Genomic DNA, 15,689 nt, shown 5'->3' on the forward strand with positions numbered 1-15,689 from the left:
AAAGAAAGTAGATCTCAGCATTTTTGACGTTTACAGCAGAAAACCAATATTTTGACTCCTGTTGATAGTGTTTGCTGATTATTGATAAACAGAATATTATAAGAAATATAAAATTCACAAAATATACTGGAACAGTCCAAAGAATGACAAGCACCATTATATATAAGCTTTATAAACTTCATTTGACAGTACAGTTGGGTACAAATTTAGGATTTACACAATTTGACATGAGTATTAATGGTAAAAAGAACAATACATATGATTTGTATTTGAAAAAATAATTAGAAGGCTGTAAAAACTACCGCCAAATTTCACAAAAATGAACTGAACATAGTTTAACAGAGGGAAGACTAGGTTTATCAATTGTAGTTGACTGTAGTTTACAGACAGAAAACTATAGTTAATGACGTTAATCTATATTTCACATCTGTAAACTCTAGTTAAAGGGATCGTCTATGTTTCAGAAGTGTAAAACTAATATTAACACTGAAAACAACCAAACCATTTGCTTCTGCAAAAGAAAGTTTATCTGATAAGTATAGTTTTATGATTGTGAAACTATGATTAACGACTCAATACTTTAGTTTACGAATGTAAATCATAGTTTACAGATGTGGATATATGTATCAGCAAAATTTATTGTAAACGTAAATCTACAGACAAATAAACATAGATTAACATTCGTGAACTATAGTTTACAACCGTTAAATATGGTTTTACAAATGGGAACAATAGTTAAAAATTCGTGAATTACAGTTTACAATAGTTTACGGATCGTAAACTATAGTTAACAGTAAAAAGATCTGGTTTATCAGCTGTGAAACTTTAGTTAACGCCGTAGATTTATATTTTACATTTGTACACCATAGTAAACGCAATAAACTATGTCTCAGTAGTTTCGAACTATAATTAACTCTGAACATTTGCAATTGCAAAACATATAGTTTTTCTAATAAATATTGTTTCACAATCCTTAAACTATAATTAGCAACTCATAATTATAGTTAACGAAAGTAAATTATAGTTTACGGATGTGAATCTATATTTATAAGTAGAATCTATTGTTAACGTTTATTTACGATTACAGAATCGTTAACTATAGTTAGCTGCTCGTAAACTATACTCAACACTCGACAAACGTAATTTATCAACTGTGAAACTAGCTCATTTTTATGAATTTGGCGTGCAATACAAAACATTCCGTTACTTATCTGCCGAAATCGGAAGAACCGACGCATACATTGGGGAAACAGGGATGGAAAAGTTGGAAAAAAATGCAAGTTGTTTCCAGCAATTCTTGTGAGTGCTTTTGTTGAACAGCCTCGTGTGTTCTACAGAGAGAAGGTATTCGTTGGAATAATTCTTAAATTTAGTATCGTGATTTTATGTTAACGGGATTGTTCTTTTTTTTTTTTTGTTTTAACTTTTTCAAGATCTGTCTGACATTGCTTTTTCAAATCTACAATTATATTTTCAGGTTTTCAATCCGCAATATTCATTTTTTATCGTTTATTGTGCTATACTTGAAGTTTGTGAATAGATTATGTATTATCCTGGAACCTGATACATATATGCCTTTTTTCTTTAAAAAAAATTGTTATACTTATTTATTGAACTGGAGAGAAAGAATGTGGTAGTGAATGTTGAACCTGGTAAAAATGGCCTCTTTTAAGGGTAGTAATTATCTACTCCAGCTTCCACCTTTCTTTCTTTAAGACTCAAAATTCTACCCATTATTTTTAAGTTTTAGCCCTATTGGTTTCTGGAGAAACAAATCATCAAAGATAATGTTCAGCTCTCGTTGGATAAATGTCATCTATACAAGCACGTGCATGCTTCATTACAATTTATGAGAGATATGATATTTTATAATTTGTTTGCTCCAAAGTGTTGGATATGTTTAACCTATAGAAGACCCAAAAACTTTAGATAAAAACCAATTCCAATAAAAAATCATGCGATTTTTTTTATTTATATTTATTTATTTCAATTTTGGGATGTGTTTGCAGATTTTCTTTACTTTAAAGTTACGATACTGTTTAAAATAATTTGAACAAAATCTACTTGTAATTTATAATTTGGGAGCTGGTTTATTTAGAAAGATCCTTTTTAGGGATCTGACATACTTTGGTGATTTCATACTAGTAATTATCAAGTACTTATTTACTGATTTGAAACTAAATATAATTAAGTAATTGTCTTTAATTTTTTTTTTTTAAAGTTTCTAGAATTGATTTTTTTGTAAAGTATACAGTCCTTGCAATGGGCATATATCACTTGGTATTTTGCACAGTCCACTTTATACAATATGCCATCTACTTTCTGTTTCGGTACTCTTTTTTCAAACATAAAGTGCGTCATGTTTCATAACACATTGAAAACAGGAATTTTTGGAAAGAAAATCAAAGAAATGATCTGCTATCCTTCTTCTAAAAACTACCATCCCGCCTCCCTTATGCATATAAAATCTGTTTAAAATATAAGTAACCCGATTGTATTCATCCGCCTCGTTATCGAAAATATTTAAGAGCTGCACGTGTAGTTTCTGCAACATACACCTGACAACGACAAGATGAGTAAGATAGAGGAAAGATTAAATGGGATTTCAGCTATTACGCAGCTCAATGGCGATATGACAACCAAGCAACTGGAGATTAATAGAGTAGATACACCAAATAGCAAGTAAGTTGATTGTGTTAAATATAGCATGAATGCTTTCTGTACACGTGCAGACCCGGCTGGAAATTATTTTTTCTCACTAGAAAAATAATTGAAGAACTTTTAAACAGCACATCTAAAACTGTTCTACATTTTGTAGGTTTATGCTGAACGTATTCAGTTTATTGCCATGCAAGGTTTATTAGAAATTTATTAAACTTCTTTGTGCCTTATCATATAGGAGTCCAGGCACACCTGAGCAATGCAAGATAAGGTGCAACGAAGATTAAGACTCACCACACTTGTATAACTGTACCAGTTTCTTGTATATCATCTGGTCCAATCGTCACCTACTTTCAAATAATGAACATTTTTAGGGATTTGAGTTCAGGACCGAGTTGTGCGATTTGATTTGAAAATTTTAGTGACCGCGGGTCTGATCGAGGGAAAAATAACACCCAAAATGTGTTAATCTATGATTGTTTATTTTTTCTCTTTCAAACATAATTCATAGATTATAGAAAGGATTTTACAACGAACCTTCAAAATTGCTACTATAATAATTGAGGCTTTTAAAAAAAATAGAATCTAAACTTTGAATTTAGAATGATTATCTTAGTCAGTTAATTTGATCTTCTTGTTTGTATTCTAGCTGACCTTTAACATATCTAGGTCAAGTGATCAAAATTTTTGTTGCCTGCAAAAAAAAATGCCTTACGGAAGCACTGTAAGCATTAAAATCGGAAAAAAAAATTCTGACCAAAATTGTGACCATACCCCTTTAAACAATATAATACAACATGCACTCAAGTCAAGATCTGAGATAATTTAAAGAAAAATGATTTTCACTTTCAGTGACTTTTATGCTATTATTTCTCTCATTGTTAACCATTCGTCGCAAAACTAGCAGTAACAGAATACAAAACTTACTTCTGTAAGGTAAAACTCTATGATTCTTATTTTATTTTCATTAGTTTATTGACTTTATTTTGAATTAAACAACACCATTAACTTGAAAACGCCTTTCAAACTATGTTGTATTGTATCACAACTCTTTAATCGATAAGTGTTGAACATGTACATTAAATAAGGTTGTTAACCAAACCATACAGTTTACTCAGCAGTTAGTATATATTTGGTTACATGACATAGAAATAAAGAACTGAGGACAAACGAGAAAGGTTGCATGAACATATCCGCCGAAATTAATGATGTTTTATTCGTTAATGTTATGACACTCCAAAAGTCTGTACCAACAGAGAAAGCATAACTGTACAGCATTTTTTTTTACATCCGATATAAAAGATTTAAAATATAGAATCCACATGCTTTTAAATTACTTATATATTTTTAAATTACCAATACATTTTTTCAAATAACATAAATATATATTTTAAATAAACTATATATATATTATTTTTATCACTTACGAATTATTGACAGGAAATACATATACTACTGTATGAGAACCCGGGGATGTAAACCAAGGTTTAGCCCTGACCTAAATGTCTGGCGTGTTTAGTTCCTTATTCTGTTTTGACAAAGCTTTTTTTGCGTTCATGTAAACGTAAACCGTGAAATTGTCAAAAAAGCTGAAGCGTTCTCGTGGGGATTTGACTATAGTTATGTAATGTTGAGCTGTATATAGTTAGAGCACATTGGATACCAATCAAATTGTACAATTTGTTCTGAAGAAATATTTCCAATTTTAAGGTCATTATGACAAATGTTCGGTGCCAACGTCGTTTTATCGTCTATTAGTCAAATACAATATTATGTAATTCAGGACAGAACAAGTCAAGATGGTATCAGTTCAAGTTTGTCTGACCTAAATATCTGTCATTTAAACCATTTGACGGTATTATTTTTAGAAAAGTTAATAGGATACGAACATAAATATTTGCTAAATTGCTTGACGATAATCCTTTTGGCCCATATAAGTGCTTCTGAATAAAATGATGGTTATGATTTAACCAACTTCTTATTTTTATGATAAAAAATGGAACATAAAAAGATTGATACACAGTTGTAAGGATCTGTAGATTTTGGGCGACTGTTTCATGAAATATTGGGGATGTGGTCATTTCCCAATGAAATATCGTGTTTTGGAAAGTAGTCCTTCAGTTTCGATGACATGTAGTTATATTTAGTTAACTGTCACGCTAAACCAAACTAAACATGTCCACAATGTTGATTAAAAAATAATAATGTTACATATTAGCAGCACAACAGTGCGGTATGAAGCAAAACAATGACCTGTGTTGTACGTACTAACACCAAATTACACGTACAGATTTGATGCTAGTAATAAACATTCGGATACTGCAAAGAAAATTTAAAATATACCCCTTATCTAAATCATAAACTGTTTTTAATTATAAATCATGTATTAAAGACATTCTCGGTTCTTTTCTATTCTAAGTTGGAAAGTATGCTGCAAATTGTTTTACCGTTTCAACAAACACTTTACAATGGGAAAAAACTAGCGTAAACTGATAAGAAAAAATAAAATCAATAAAGAATATACATTCTTTTATTTGGTAAACTGTGATCTTTGTATTTGTTAATAAGCGTTTTACTGTTCAAAATCTATCATTCCTCAATTAAACAGATTTAGTAATACATGTATACTTAATATACATGTAGCTGTGTTGAATTTAAGATTTTTTGGAACATTATCAGAAGATCTCGTTCAATGTTTATTTTGGTCACCATACACTTTATCGTCATGGAGGTGGGTCTTTTTGTTTACTGTTTGGAGCGATTTCATTGGATAAACTTGGAGGTGTGTCGTAAGAATTTTTTGCATCAAACTAACTCGTATGAAACCAAATGAGAGAAAAAAAAATCAATAACCTTGCCTAAAACAAATGGAGATTACGTAACAACTGGCTGTCCTATAATAAATCAAGAGATATTCTACATAAATATGATGCTCACATACATAGAATTTTTCACAGTCTGTGTTAATGTATTACAAAGCATGCAACCGAAACCATATCAGTTCTGTAATTATATACACTTCGCGCATGATGACATGACAATTAATAAACACTTCAGTATCGTCAGAAGCAATCATTTTTCAATGAATAGTATGACTTAACCTTTCCCTGACCCCCCCCCCCCCCCCGGAAAAAAAAATGAAATAGAAATAAACCGTGTGGGTAAAATTTCTATGTAACTTTCGTAATGTGATACATTTAAAGATTAAATTCAAATATTTCTAAACTAATCTATAATACTCTAATCTACCAGTTTATATAGATTTAAAATGAGAACATAAGTTTGATTTTTTTCTCTTGGATAAACGTACGTAATACTTGGTTTTGAAGTTATTTCCCGGAACTCCTAGAATCGGTTTCATTGGAATATCATGTATCGTTATAATATTTCCAACTTTGATTCAACTTGCTGAACTTTCGTTTCTTTTTTGTTTTTATTCAACGTAACTTGAGAGAGTGTAACGATTTGAGCTTTTCTCTGAATTCAGCATATAGAAAAAACTTTAGCATTACAATGAACAGTTAACAGAAGAAATCAAATACAAGATATGTTCACGAAATTTGGATAGTGTTTTAGTTGAAAGCCAAGTGGCATCCTGTCGGACTATTCACAACCTGTAAAATCTATTGATGAAACATTTATTCAGTAATCTTAAACGTAGTACAAACTTGTATACGTTCTTTTTCATAAAAATACTTGTTTGTCAACAAATGAACAAGTATATTCAGTCACAAAAAATTCACATATCATTTTATTAATTTTCGACTACATTATTTGAAATAAGAATGTTCAAAATCATTATGAAAGGGAAATGCCATTTAATAAAATAAAAAAAATGCAAACCTTGAAGACATACCTGAGTGCCTGTGATATAACAAGTCTCCAGTCAGCTAGTGAGTCTTACTTCTTTGTAAATAGAGGCTGAGGAACATTTTTGTTGCAGACTTTTCTAATTTTGTTTAATAAAGTCTCCTACTATTCCGACTTGTCTTTCTTGTAAGAAGTATTAGATGATTGTTTGTCTACATTTATTCTTGATTCACAGTTTTTCTTGCGTTTTACTTTAAATAAGAACTACGTGTTGTGTATGTAAATTATGTAACAAAACTGGGAAATTGTCAAACAGGGATGAAACGTTGTCGTGGGGATTTGACCATAGTTATGTAATTTTGAGCTGTATAGTGAGAGCATATTGGATTCCAATCAAATTGTACAATTTGTTCTGAAAGATTATACCCAAATTTAAGGTCATTATAACAAATGTTCTGAAGAAATCTTACCATATCTCAGGTCATTATAACAAATGTTCGGTACCAACGTCGTTATATCGTCTATCAGTCAAATACAAGATTGTGTAATTCAGGACAGAACAAGTCAAGATGGTATCAGTTCAAGTTTGCCTGACCTAAATATCTGTCATTTAAACCATTTGATGGTGTTATTTTTTAGAAAAGAATAGATACTAACAAAAATATTTGCTAATTGTTTGACGATAATCTCTTTGGCCTCAAAAACTGCTTCTCAAGATAATGATGGTTATGATATAATCAACTTCTTATTTTTATAATTAAAAAATTAGAACATTAAAAGATTGATATCCAGTAGTAAGGATCTATAGGTATTGGGCGATTGTTTTATGGAAAATTGGAGGTGTGGTCATTTTGTTGACTGCTTTGAGTATTCTTATTTGCGAAGAGATTGTAACACACAATTTCCCAATGAAATCTCGTGTTTTGGAAAGTAGTCCTTCAGTTTCGATGACATGTAGTTATATTTAGTTTACTGTCACGCTAAACCAAACTAAACATGTTCACAATGTTTATTAAAAAAAAGTAATGTTATATGTTAGCAGGACAACAGGGTGGTATGAAGCGAAACAATGACCTATTATGTACGTACTATTTCACCAAATTACACGTACAGATTTGATGCTAGTAATAAACATTCGATTACTGCAAAAATTTTTTTTTAAATTTATCTCCTATTTCAATCATAAACTGTTTAAGATAACAAATCATGTATTAGAGATATTCTCGTTTCTTTTCTATTCTAGGTTGACTTTACAGTGGGAAAGAACTAGAGTGAACTGATTAGAAAAAATAAAATCAATGAAGAATATACATTCTTTTATTTGGTAAACTGTGGTCTTTCTATTTGTTAATAAGCGTTTTACTTTCTATATCTATCATTCCTCAATGAAACAGACTTAGTAATACATGTATATTTAATATAACTTTGTTTAATAGTGAGCTTAAAATTATATATAATTCTTTTTGAAGCATAATCAGGAGATTCTCGTTTATTTTGGTCGCGATACACTTTATCGTCATGGAGGTGGGTCTTTGTGTTTACTGTCTGGAGCGATTTCATTGGATAAACTTGGAGGTGTGTCGTAAGAATTTTATTGCACCATTCCAGATAGTATGAAAGGGGGAAAGATAAAAAAACCCAATAAACTAGCTTAAACAAATGAAGATCAGACCACAACTTGCGGTCCAGTAATAAATCAAGAAATATTTTACATGAAATCTTGTCAACAAATAAGATTACACCACACACGGCTATCACTTTTAAGAAAAAAAATGTTCAAAATCACTATGAAAGAAGGGAGTCACTTTAATATATTTTTAAAAAGACATGATGACATACAGTTTTTTGTGTTTTACAAATTCAAAAAGGAACTACATGTAGTAACAGTATACTATACTATAATGAACGTATCTATTGATAAAAAATAAAATCAATGAAGACTATACATATTTTATTTGGTTAACTGAGGTCTTTTTATTTGTTTGCTGATCAAAACTAATCATTCCGCAATAGATTTAGTAATATATGTATATTTCATATAACTCTGTCGAATTTATGTCTTTTTGAAACATTAATTTATCATCAGAAGATTGTCGTTTAAAGCTTTTTTTGGTCATGATACACTTTGTCGTCATGGAGGTGGGTCTTTTTGTATAGTGCTTGGAGCGATTTCATTGGATAACCTTGGAGGTGTGTCGTAAGAATTTTTGGCATCAAAATAGCTAGTGTGAAACAGAGAGAGAGAGAGAGAGAGAGAGAGAGAGAGAGAGAGAGAGAGAGAGAGAGAGAGAGAGAAGAGAGACAATAAACTAGCCTAAACAAAAGTCGATTACGTAACAACTGGTTGTCTAATAATAAATCAAGAGATATTCTACAGAAATATGATAGCCACATACATAGAATTTTTCACAGTCTGTGTTAATGTACTAGTATTATAAAGCATGCAACCTAAACCATATCAGTTCTGTAATTATATACACTTCGCGCATGATGACTTCCGAAGTTATTTCTCGGAAATCCTAGAATCGGTTTCATTGGAATATCATGTATCGTTAAACAGGTCGGGTACACTACCTTATATGGATAGCATTATTTAACATGTGACAGTATTTTTGGCAAACAGATTCTCCAATCCAGTGAATGAGTTGCAATGCATGACGGTCTATAACGTGTTTACGATTCAACAAATGCACGTGGTATTTGTCTGTTTTATACACAATATTTAGTTGCTTGCCGGAATGTTTGTACATCTTGATTTTTAATTTAGAATGTAAAAAAGGAAAGATTACGTACCATTAACTTTGTTCCATGCTCACATTAAAAATACTGTTGTTTTAGTTGATTAATTGTGGCTTCGAAAATGATCAGTATCAAACGACTGACAAACATACGCATACAAGTACAAACATATTTTGATAAAAAAAAACCCATCACATTTGAGTATTGGTGACTTTATCATTGTGCACTAGAAATAAATACAGGTAACTGTACATTTTTAACATACGTGAATAGCCACGGTAGTAGAAATGCACAAATATACAAACGCAGAAGCGCAAGCTATATGCAGCATAAAGTAGTTTGTCCGTTAAGCATTCTAATGAATGTTCCTGAAGAAAATATCAACGCGCGTTCTACTAATGTTGTCCCAAATATGGGGTATCACGTGAAAAAAAACAGTACTCACTGCTTCTAATTCAATAGGACGTACCTCTCTTTTGAACATTGACAATGGAGTATTTAAATAGGTTAATATAAGTCCTCATATGCAATATTTTTTAAATGTGAACATAGAAATTGCAGTTCAGACATAATTGTCCATATTACTTTCATAAATTCTGAAAAATCATTCAAAATGAGTTTCCAAAAGACAATTCAAAATGGTATATATTTTCAATGCGTTTTGTATACACTAAAACTTGTAGTAGCCCACAATGCCTTGCAACTCATTCACCTGATAGGTTTGTCGATAAAAGTAAAAGGATGCTTAATTCAGTATGCACATTTATGCCGACGTCACAAAATATAGTAGTCTCGACCTGTTAAAGTATTTCTAACTTTTATTCAACTTGCTGAACTTTCGTTACTTTTTTGTTTTAATTCAACGTAAATTTGATAGATTGTAACGATTTGAGCTTTTCCCTGAATTCATCATATAGAGTTTAAGAACTTTAACATTACAATAATCAGTTTACAGTACAAATCAAATACAAGATAGTTCATGAAAGTTGGATAGTGTTTTAGTTTAAAGCCGAGTAACATTCACCGGGCTGACCACAACATCACGGAAACTTCACGTAAAACTTTACGAAAAAAACTGTATCTTTAAAATCTATTGGTGAAACATGTATTTAGTAATCTTAGACCTAGTACAAACTTGTATATATTCTTTTTCATAAAAATGCTTGTTTGTCAACAAATGAATAAGTATATTCAGTCACAAAAAATTATATATCATTTTATTAGGTTTCGACTACATAATTTCAAGAAAGAACGTTCAAAATCATTATGAAAGAAGGGGAATGCCACTTAATAAACAACCCCCCCCCCCAAAAAAAAAAAAAACAAACAAAAAAAACCCCAAAACCCCCACAAAAACCTTGGAGACATACCTGTGTGCCTGTGATGTAACAAGTCTTCAGTCAGCTAGTGAGTCGTACTTCTTTGTAAATAGAGGCTGAAGAGTATTTTTGTTGCAGACTTTTGTGATTTTGTTTAATAAAGTTTCTTATAACTCCTACTTTTCTTTCTTGCAAGAAGTATTATATCTGTTTCATATATTTTATAAAGAAAGGAAAGCCTTAAGAAGAATGCCAAACTTGAATATATTACTTCCTCTCAGTCCTCTCAAATGATACCTTTGGATTCATTATAGGACTTAATTTATTGTAGAGAACAAATATATTCAAACCCCTTTTCTGTTGTTAACCAACAAAAAGGATGCAATTTTGATTTTGTCAATGAAATGAATCTGATAAGGTTGGATAAATACAGCTGAAAATAGATCTGCACCTCCGTACAAACTACAAACTGCTGGTGAATGTATCTGTCCACCACATGTTCTCTGATACAATAGAAGTTGTACTAGTGTATTATGAACATATAGTATGTATATTTTGTAAATCTTGGTTTGTGATAAAGGCGTATTTCGTTGTTTCAGTCAAGGATCATTCGAGGAAATCGAAACATTGGCCAAGCTGATCAGCGGCAAGATCAAGCATGCTCCCAAAGTTGGAATCGTGTGTGGGTCGGGGCTTGGCGGACTCGTGGAGATGGTGGAGGACAAACATATCATCAAATACTCCGAACTGGACGGGTTTCCTGTCAGCACTGGTAGGTTAACGGGTAAAGAAGAAAGGCGAGCAACTGTAATGTTTGTGTAAGTCCTGTAACCTTACGTTAACGTTTCTACTTAATTGTTGGATTTTTGTTTGCATTTGCAGTGCCCGGTCATCTCGGGCAGTTTGTCTTTGGAATGTTGAATAATGTCCCAGTCATGTTGATGCAGGGAAGGGTCCATGCGTATGAAGGGTATCCTCTTCATCGAGTGAGTACAATTAGTGCAAAAGTGCAAATTTAGCTCACATTTACATTCAGCTCAGCAATCCAATACTTTTTCTGTATGTTTTATAAAAATGGTGAACAAGGTTTACATTTCAACAAAATCAACCTTTTGATTTTATATTTTTTTAAGGTTGTCTTGCCAGTCAGAGTTATGTGGAAGATGGGAGTCAAGAACCTGATTCTAACCAACGCGGCAGGAGGAATCAACTCCAAATACAAAGTTGGTGATGTCATGATAGTAAAGGATCACATCAATCTACCTGGATTTTGTGGAATCAATCCCCTGATGGGAATCAACGACGACAGGTGAGATCAACCACCAACAGGTAAACTCTGAGTCTTGATTGTCTTCTTTCAATTTGAATCGCAACTTTTCGAGTTGTTTAAATAGAATTGGACCAAGATTTCCACCAATGTCAGATGCGTACTGTAAAAGGTATAGGGACATTGCCAAAGGAACGGCCAAGGAACTTGGATTCACCGACTTTGTTCAAGAAGGAGTTTTAAGCTTTTTGACGGGTCCGTCTTTTGAAACAGTCACGGAATGTCGGCTACTAAAACTGATTGGAGCTGATGCTACAGGTATATATGGATAATACCGTACTTTACCCTTAACTTATGGTATCTAGATATAAAGAGTTAATACGTATTTGAACAGGAACGAGGTTAAGGATTCAAAATCAGAAAATTGTTTAATATGGCTAAAGTACATTTGTTTGTCGTAATTCTTTTCAAAAGAATGAAACAAACTATATAAAAATTTACATTCTTAAAATATTGATTTTAATTTTGGTGTCATTATGAATTTTGAAGACCACCACTTTTTATCAATTGATCTACATTGATACCAATAATTTCTGGGTCTAAATGTTTGGTTTATTGCTGTGTAGGAATGAGTGTCATTCCTGAGGCCATTGTTGCCCGCCATTGTGGAATGGAAGTGCTAGCAATGTCCCTGATTACAAACTGTTGTGTGATGGAGTTTGACTCGGATCTGACAGCCAATCACGAGGAAGTATTGGAGACTGGAAAAACCCGATCCAAGGACATGCAAAAACTAATCTCAAAGATTGTAGAGAAAATTGCTTCATAATCCATGTTTGTTTTTCAACACATCGCAGGAATCGAAACTTGTCACTTGTTATTTTCTAGAAGATTTGATAAAAGATACATTTTAATCCATATTTCTCAGAATCTGCACTCTTGTCAGGCAGATTGTGACGTCAGAAATGATGCTAATTCTTGCAATCCATAAACGTACATTTTGATATTGGGAACATAGAGCGCATTTATTAACAAAAGAAATATTTTTGCATGTAATTAGTTGAATAGATACATAATTGAAGATGAATTTTTGCTATCAATGTTTACTTTTGGAGGAAAAGGTGTTTGAATTATTGAATTTTTTAAAAATTTAGATTAAAACTAGAAAATTAGAAACTATATTTCTTTTAGATTTATCTTTAGATTTATACAAAGTAAATCTTTACATTATGTAACATTGATTACGTTTTTATAGGGCTCATTTAAGGCCTTTATGATATATGTTTATTTTATGCTTATTTTGAATGACTAGTATGGTGGATACATATTGTGTTAATTATTAATTCAGACAGACCCCTGCGTCAGCTATGCAAACAGTATCTTCAGCTCACAATATATTTCCTAAGTCTACAGTATACGTGAAACTATTTTTTTTAATAAAGATTTTGATATTTTAAGTAAATGTAAGCGCATAACACGTATTGGGGAGTTTCCACACAGGACCTGATTATCCAATGATTAAGGATTGATGCATTTGTTTTTAGTTTATATTATTCTCTACACAGTGGTTTTGTAATGTACTAGTTATTAATTGTACCTGTATATGAATATAAGTATCATTGATTGATACTAGGCGATCTCTTTTACTTCACAATATATTTTAGTACTGTATATTGTTATAATTAGACAGGCAGACTGGTTGTAGAACTATTAGCTCACCCGTGACCGCTATTAGCTCACCCGTGACCGTTGTGTTCTTTGCTTTTTGCAGGTTTTATATTTTCTTTTTAAATTACATATCTTATTGGCTGATTAAAACAATCAAATTCATACTAAGGTCAATCTTGTATATAAGGACTTGCCACTGCCAATGCATTTTTGGTCCTCAGTTGCCATCTCATTTTTACAATGAAAGGCTGACATTGATCCCATATATTTTACTACTTTTGAATTATGTATCCGTTTTCTAGGCTTTGGGACAAATATTTAAATGTGTCTTTTATCATTAACATCTCATCTATGAAATGATAACAAAATTACAACAAAGATCTACACACCTCTTTAAATGAAAGGACTGTGTGTGGTATGGTCAAATATCTGCCCCGATTTCAACCAAGTTTTAAATAGTATCGTATAAAAACCAAATCTTCATAAAGTATTGTACAGAAGATGCCTATCACTTTAATCTTGATTTTATTTATCATTGCTCATTCGCTGTTTATCTATGACGTCACCTAAATAACCTAATTCCCGCAAATGAAAATATTCTCATTTTTGCTTTATAGTTTTCATTCGGTAATATAGAGCACAGGTCTGCTCAAGTACGATTTTAACATATGTTTTTCTTCAGATAGTTGTACACATTATACTAAAATTTGCTACTTGAGCAAGCCTGCGTTCGATGTTTCCTAGTCGAAAAACCATCGGAAAACACCCATATTTTGCTTCAAAACATCAATTTATCAAATAAAGGCAATCTTCATGACGTCATTTCTACATTATGACGTCACTGTGGTGATAACCTTTAACACCATTATTTTCAATATGATTTTAACTATGTTTCACCTTGTTTTTAAAGCTTTTTATAAAACTTTGATTTTGGGGGCAAAAAATGCATAATACTGAATGTAGTCCTTTTTGGTTTGACTTTTTATATCGTGTTTTGTTGTATACGAATGGTTTAGGAATTAATTTAGAAGCGCACCATTCTTATGATAGATAGCAATACAGGTTAATGTTATTTCAAATTCCATTGTTACTCGAGTATTTGGTGACTCTTTAATACATTTTGTTTGTGATGCATCGGATATTTAGAATACATCGATATCTCAGGTGATGCGATTTAAAAATGTGGTTTTGGGTTACACTCAGGTGCTCCAGTACCTTTCATATTCTTCACTGATCAGATAGAGATGCATTTATATTCAAGAACATTCTCACACAAACACCATTCATTGTTTTCACCAACAGTAACCTTATCTATTTAAATAATTAATCCAATTTACTTAATCTTTGTCATTGAATTTAGTACTGTCCGTAACCCTGAACGTGTATTTCATACAATACTATGTATACTAAGCTTATATTCAGGTATTCGTATTCCTTTTGTATAATAGGATTACTTAGTAATATATGTATAATAATTATCTCACACAGATAGTAGTATTTGTATTCTTGTAATTCTAATGCTTATAGGAATATGTCAACATAGACACTGGTTTTCTTATTCTAATTTTTTGTATTTGGAAAACTTACAACAATATGTAAACTAAGACTGCTGGTTTTCTATTTCTTAATGAGAAAAATGCATTGAACTAAGTTGGATTGAGGTGATATATAAAAGTTTGAGTAAATTACATGATTTGCACATTGTTCTTTGTAATCAATTTAATCAAGTTTATCTGTTTATTGTACTCTTTACGCATATGTTTAAACTTTTAAGATCTTTTTGTTGTGGTATATTTTTGTATACCAGTGTTCTCATTTGTAAAAATAAAATTATTCAAAACCATCTTTGTCTCAAGAGTATATACAAACTTGAACGTGTGGCAGGAGTCTTCGTGCTAGATAAGGTACAGATTAATTTTTAACAAAGGAAAAACAAACTAAATTTATTAAAAAAAAAACAGCAAAAAAGTCATCAGGAGTGAGCCTTATTTCAAACATTTATTATTTAACGTCGACCTTAGTGAGATGTACAATTATCCAAAAGCAATTCCTGAACGACAACATTGTGCCTCAAATTTTCAAAATAAATATCATGGTATATTGACTTAAAGAAACCATGACGTAGATATTGCTTCTGGTAGGAAGGAAAGATAGTGGAACCCAAAATATCCATTCATCAGCTTTCCTTAATCTTATTTCAACAATGGACATTTTTTAAAAGGCAA

The 15,689-nt window shown here is 31.5% G+C and overlaps 1 protein-coding gene across 1 annotated transcript; it reads left to right on the forward strand.

Moving 5' to 3' along the window:
• Positions 1–2,468: 2,468 nt before the first annotated feature.
• On the forward strand, positions 2,469–15,307 carry LOC128189795 (purine nucleoside phosphorylase-like). The gene is made up of 6 exons (XM_052861554.1): positions 2,469–2,682; positions 11,129–11,301; positions 11,412–11,515; positions 11,663–11,838; positions 11,924–12,114; positions 12,423–15,307. The coding sequence occupies exons 1-6, from the start codon at positions 2,573–2,575 to the stop codon at positions 12,623–12,625; spliced, it is 957 nt and encodes a 318-aa protein (XP_052717514.1). The 5' UTR covers positions 2,469–2,572; the 3' UTR covers positions 12,626–15,307.
• Positions 15,308–15,689: the final 382 nt, after the last annotated feature.

Source organism: Crassostrea angulata, chromosome 6, assembly GCF_025612915.1.
Source record: "Crassostrea angulata isolate pt1a10 chromosome 6, ASM2561291v2, whole genome shotgun sequence".
Taxonomy (NCBI): Eukaryota; Metazoa; Mollusca; class Bivalvia; order Ostreida; family Ostreidae; genus Magallana; species Magallana angulata.

Excerpts from the sequence above, each read along its gene's own strand:
- LOC128189795 (XM_052861554.1), top strand. The coding sequence starts at position 2,573 with ATGAGTAAGATAGAGGAAAGATTAAATGGGATTTCAGCTATTACGCAG. Across the intron at positions 2,683-11,128 it reads GTAGATACACCAAATAGCAA|TCAAGGATCATTCGAGGAAA; the intron begins GTAAGTTGATTG and ends TCGTTGTTTCAG. Across the intron at positions 11,516-11,662 it reads AAGGGTATCCTCTTCATCGA|GTTGTCTTGCCAGTCAGAGT; the intron begins GTGAGTACAATT and ends TATTTTTTTAAG.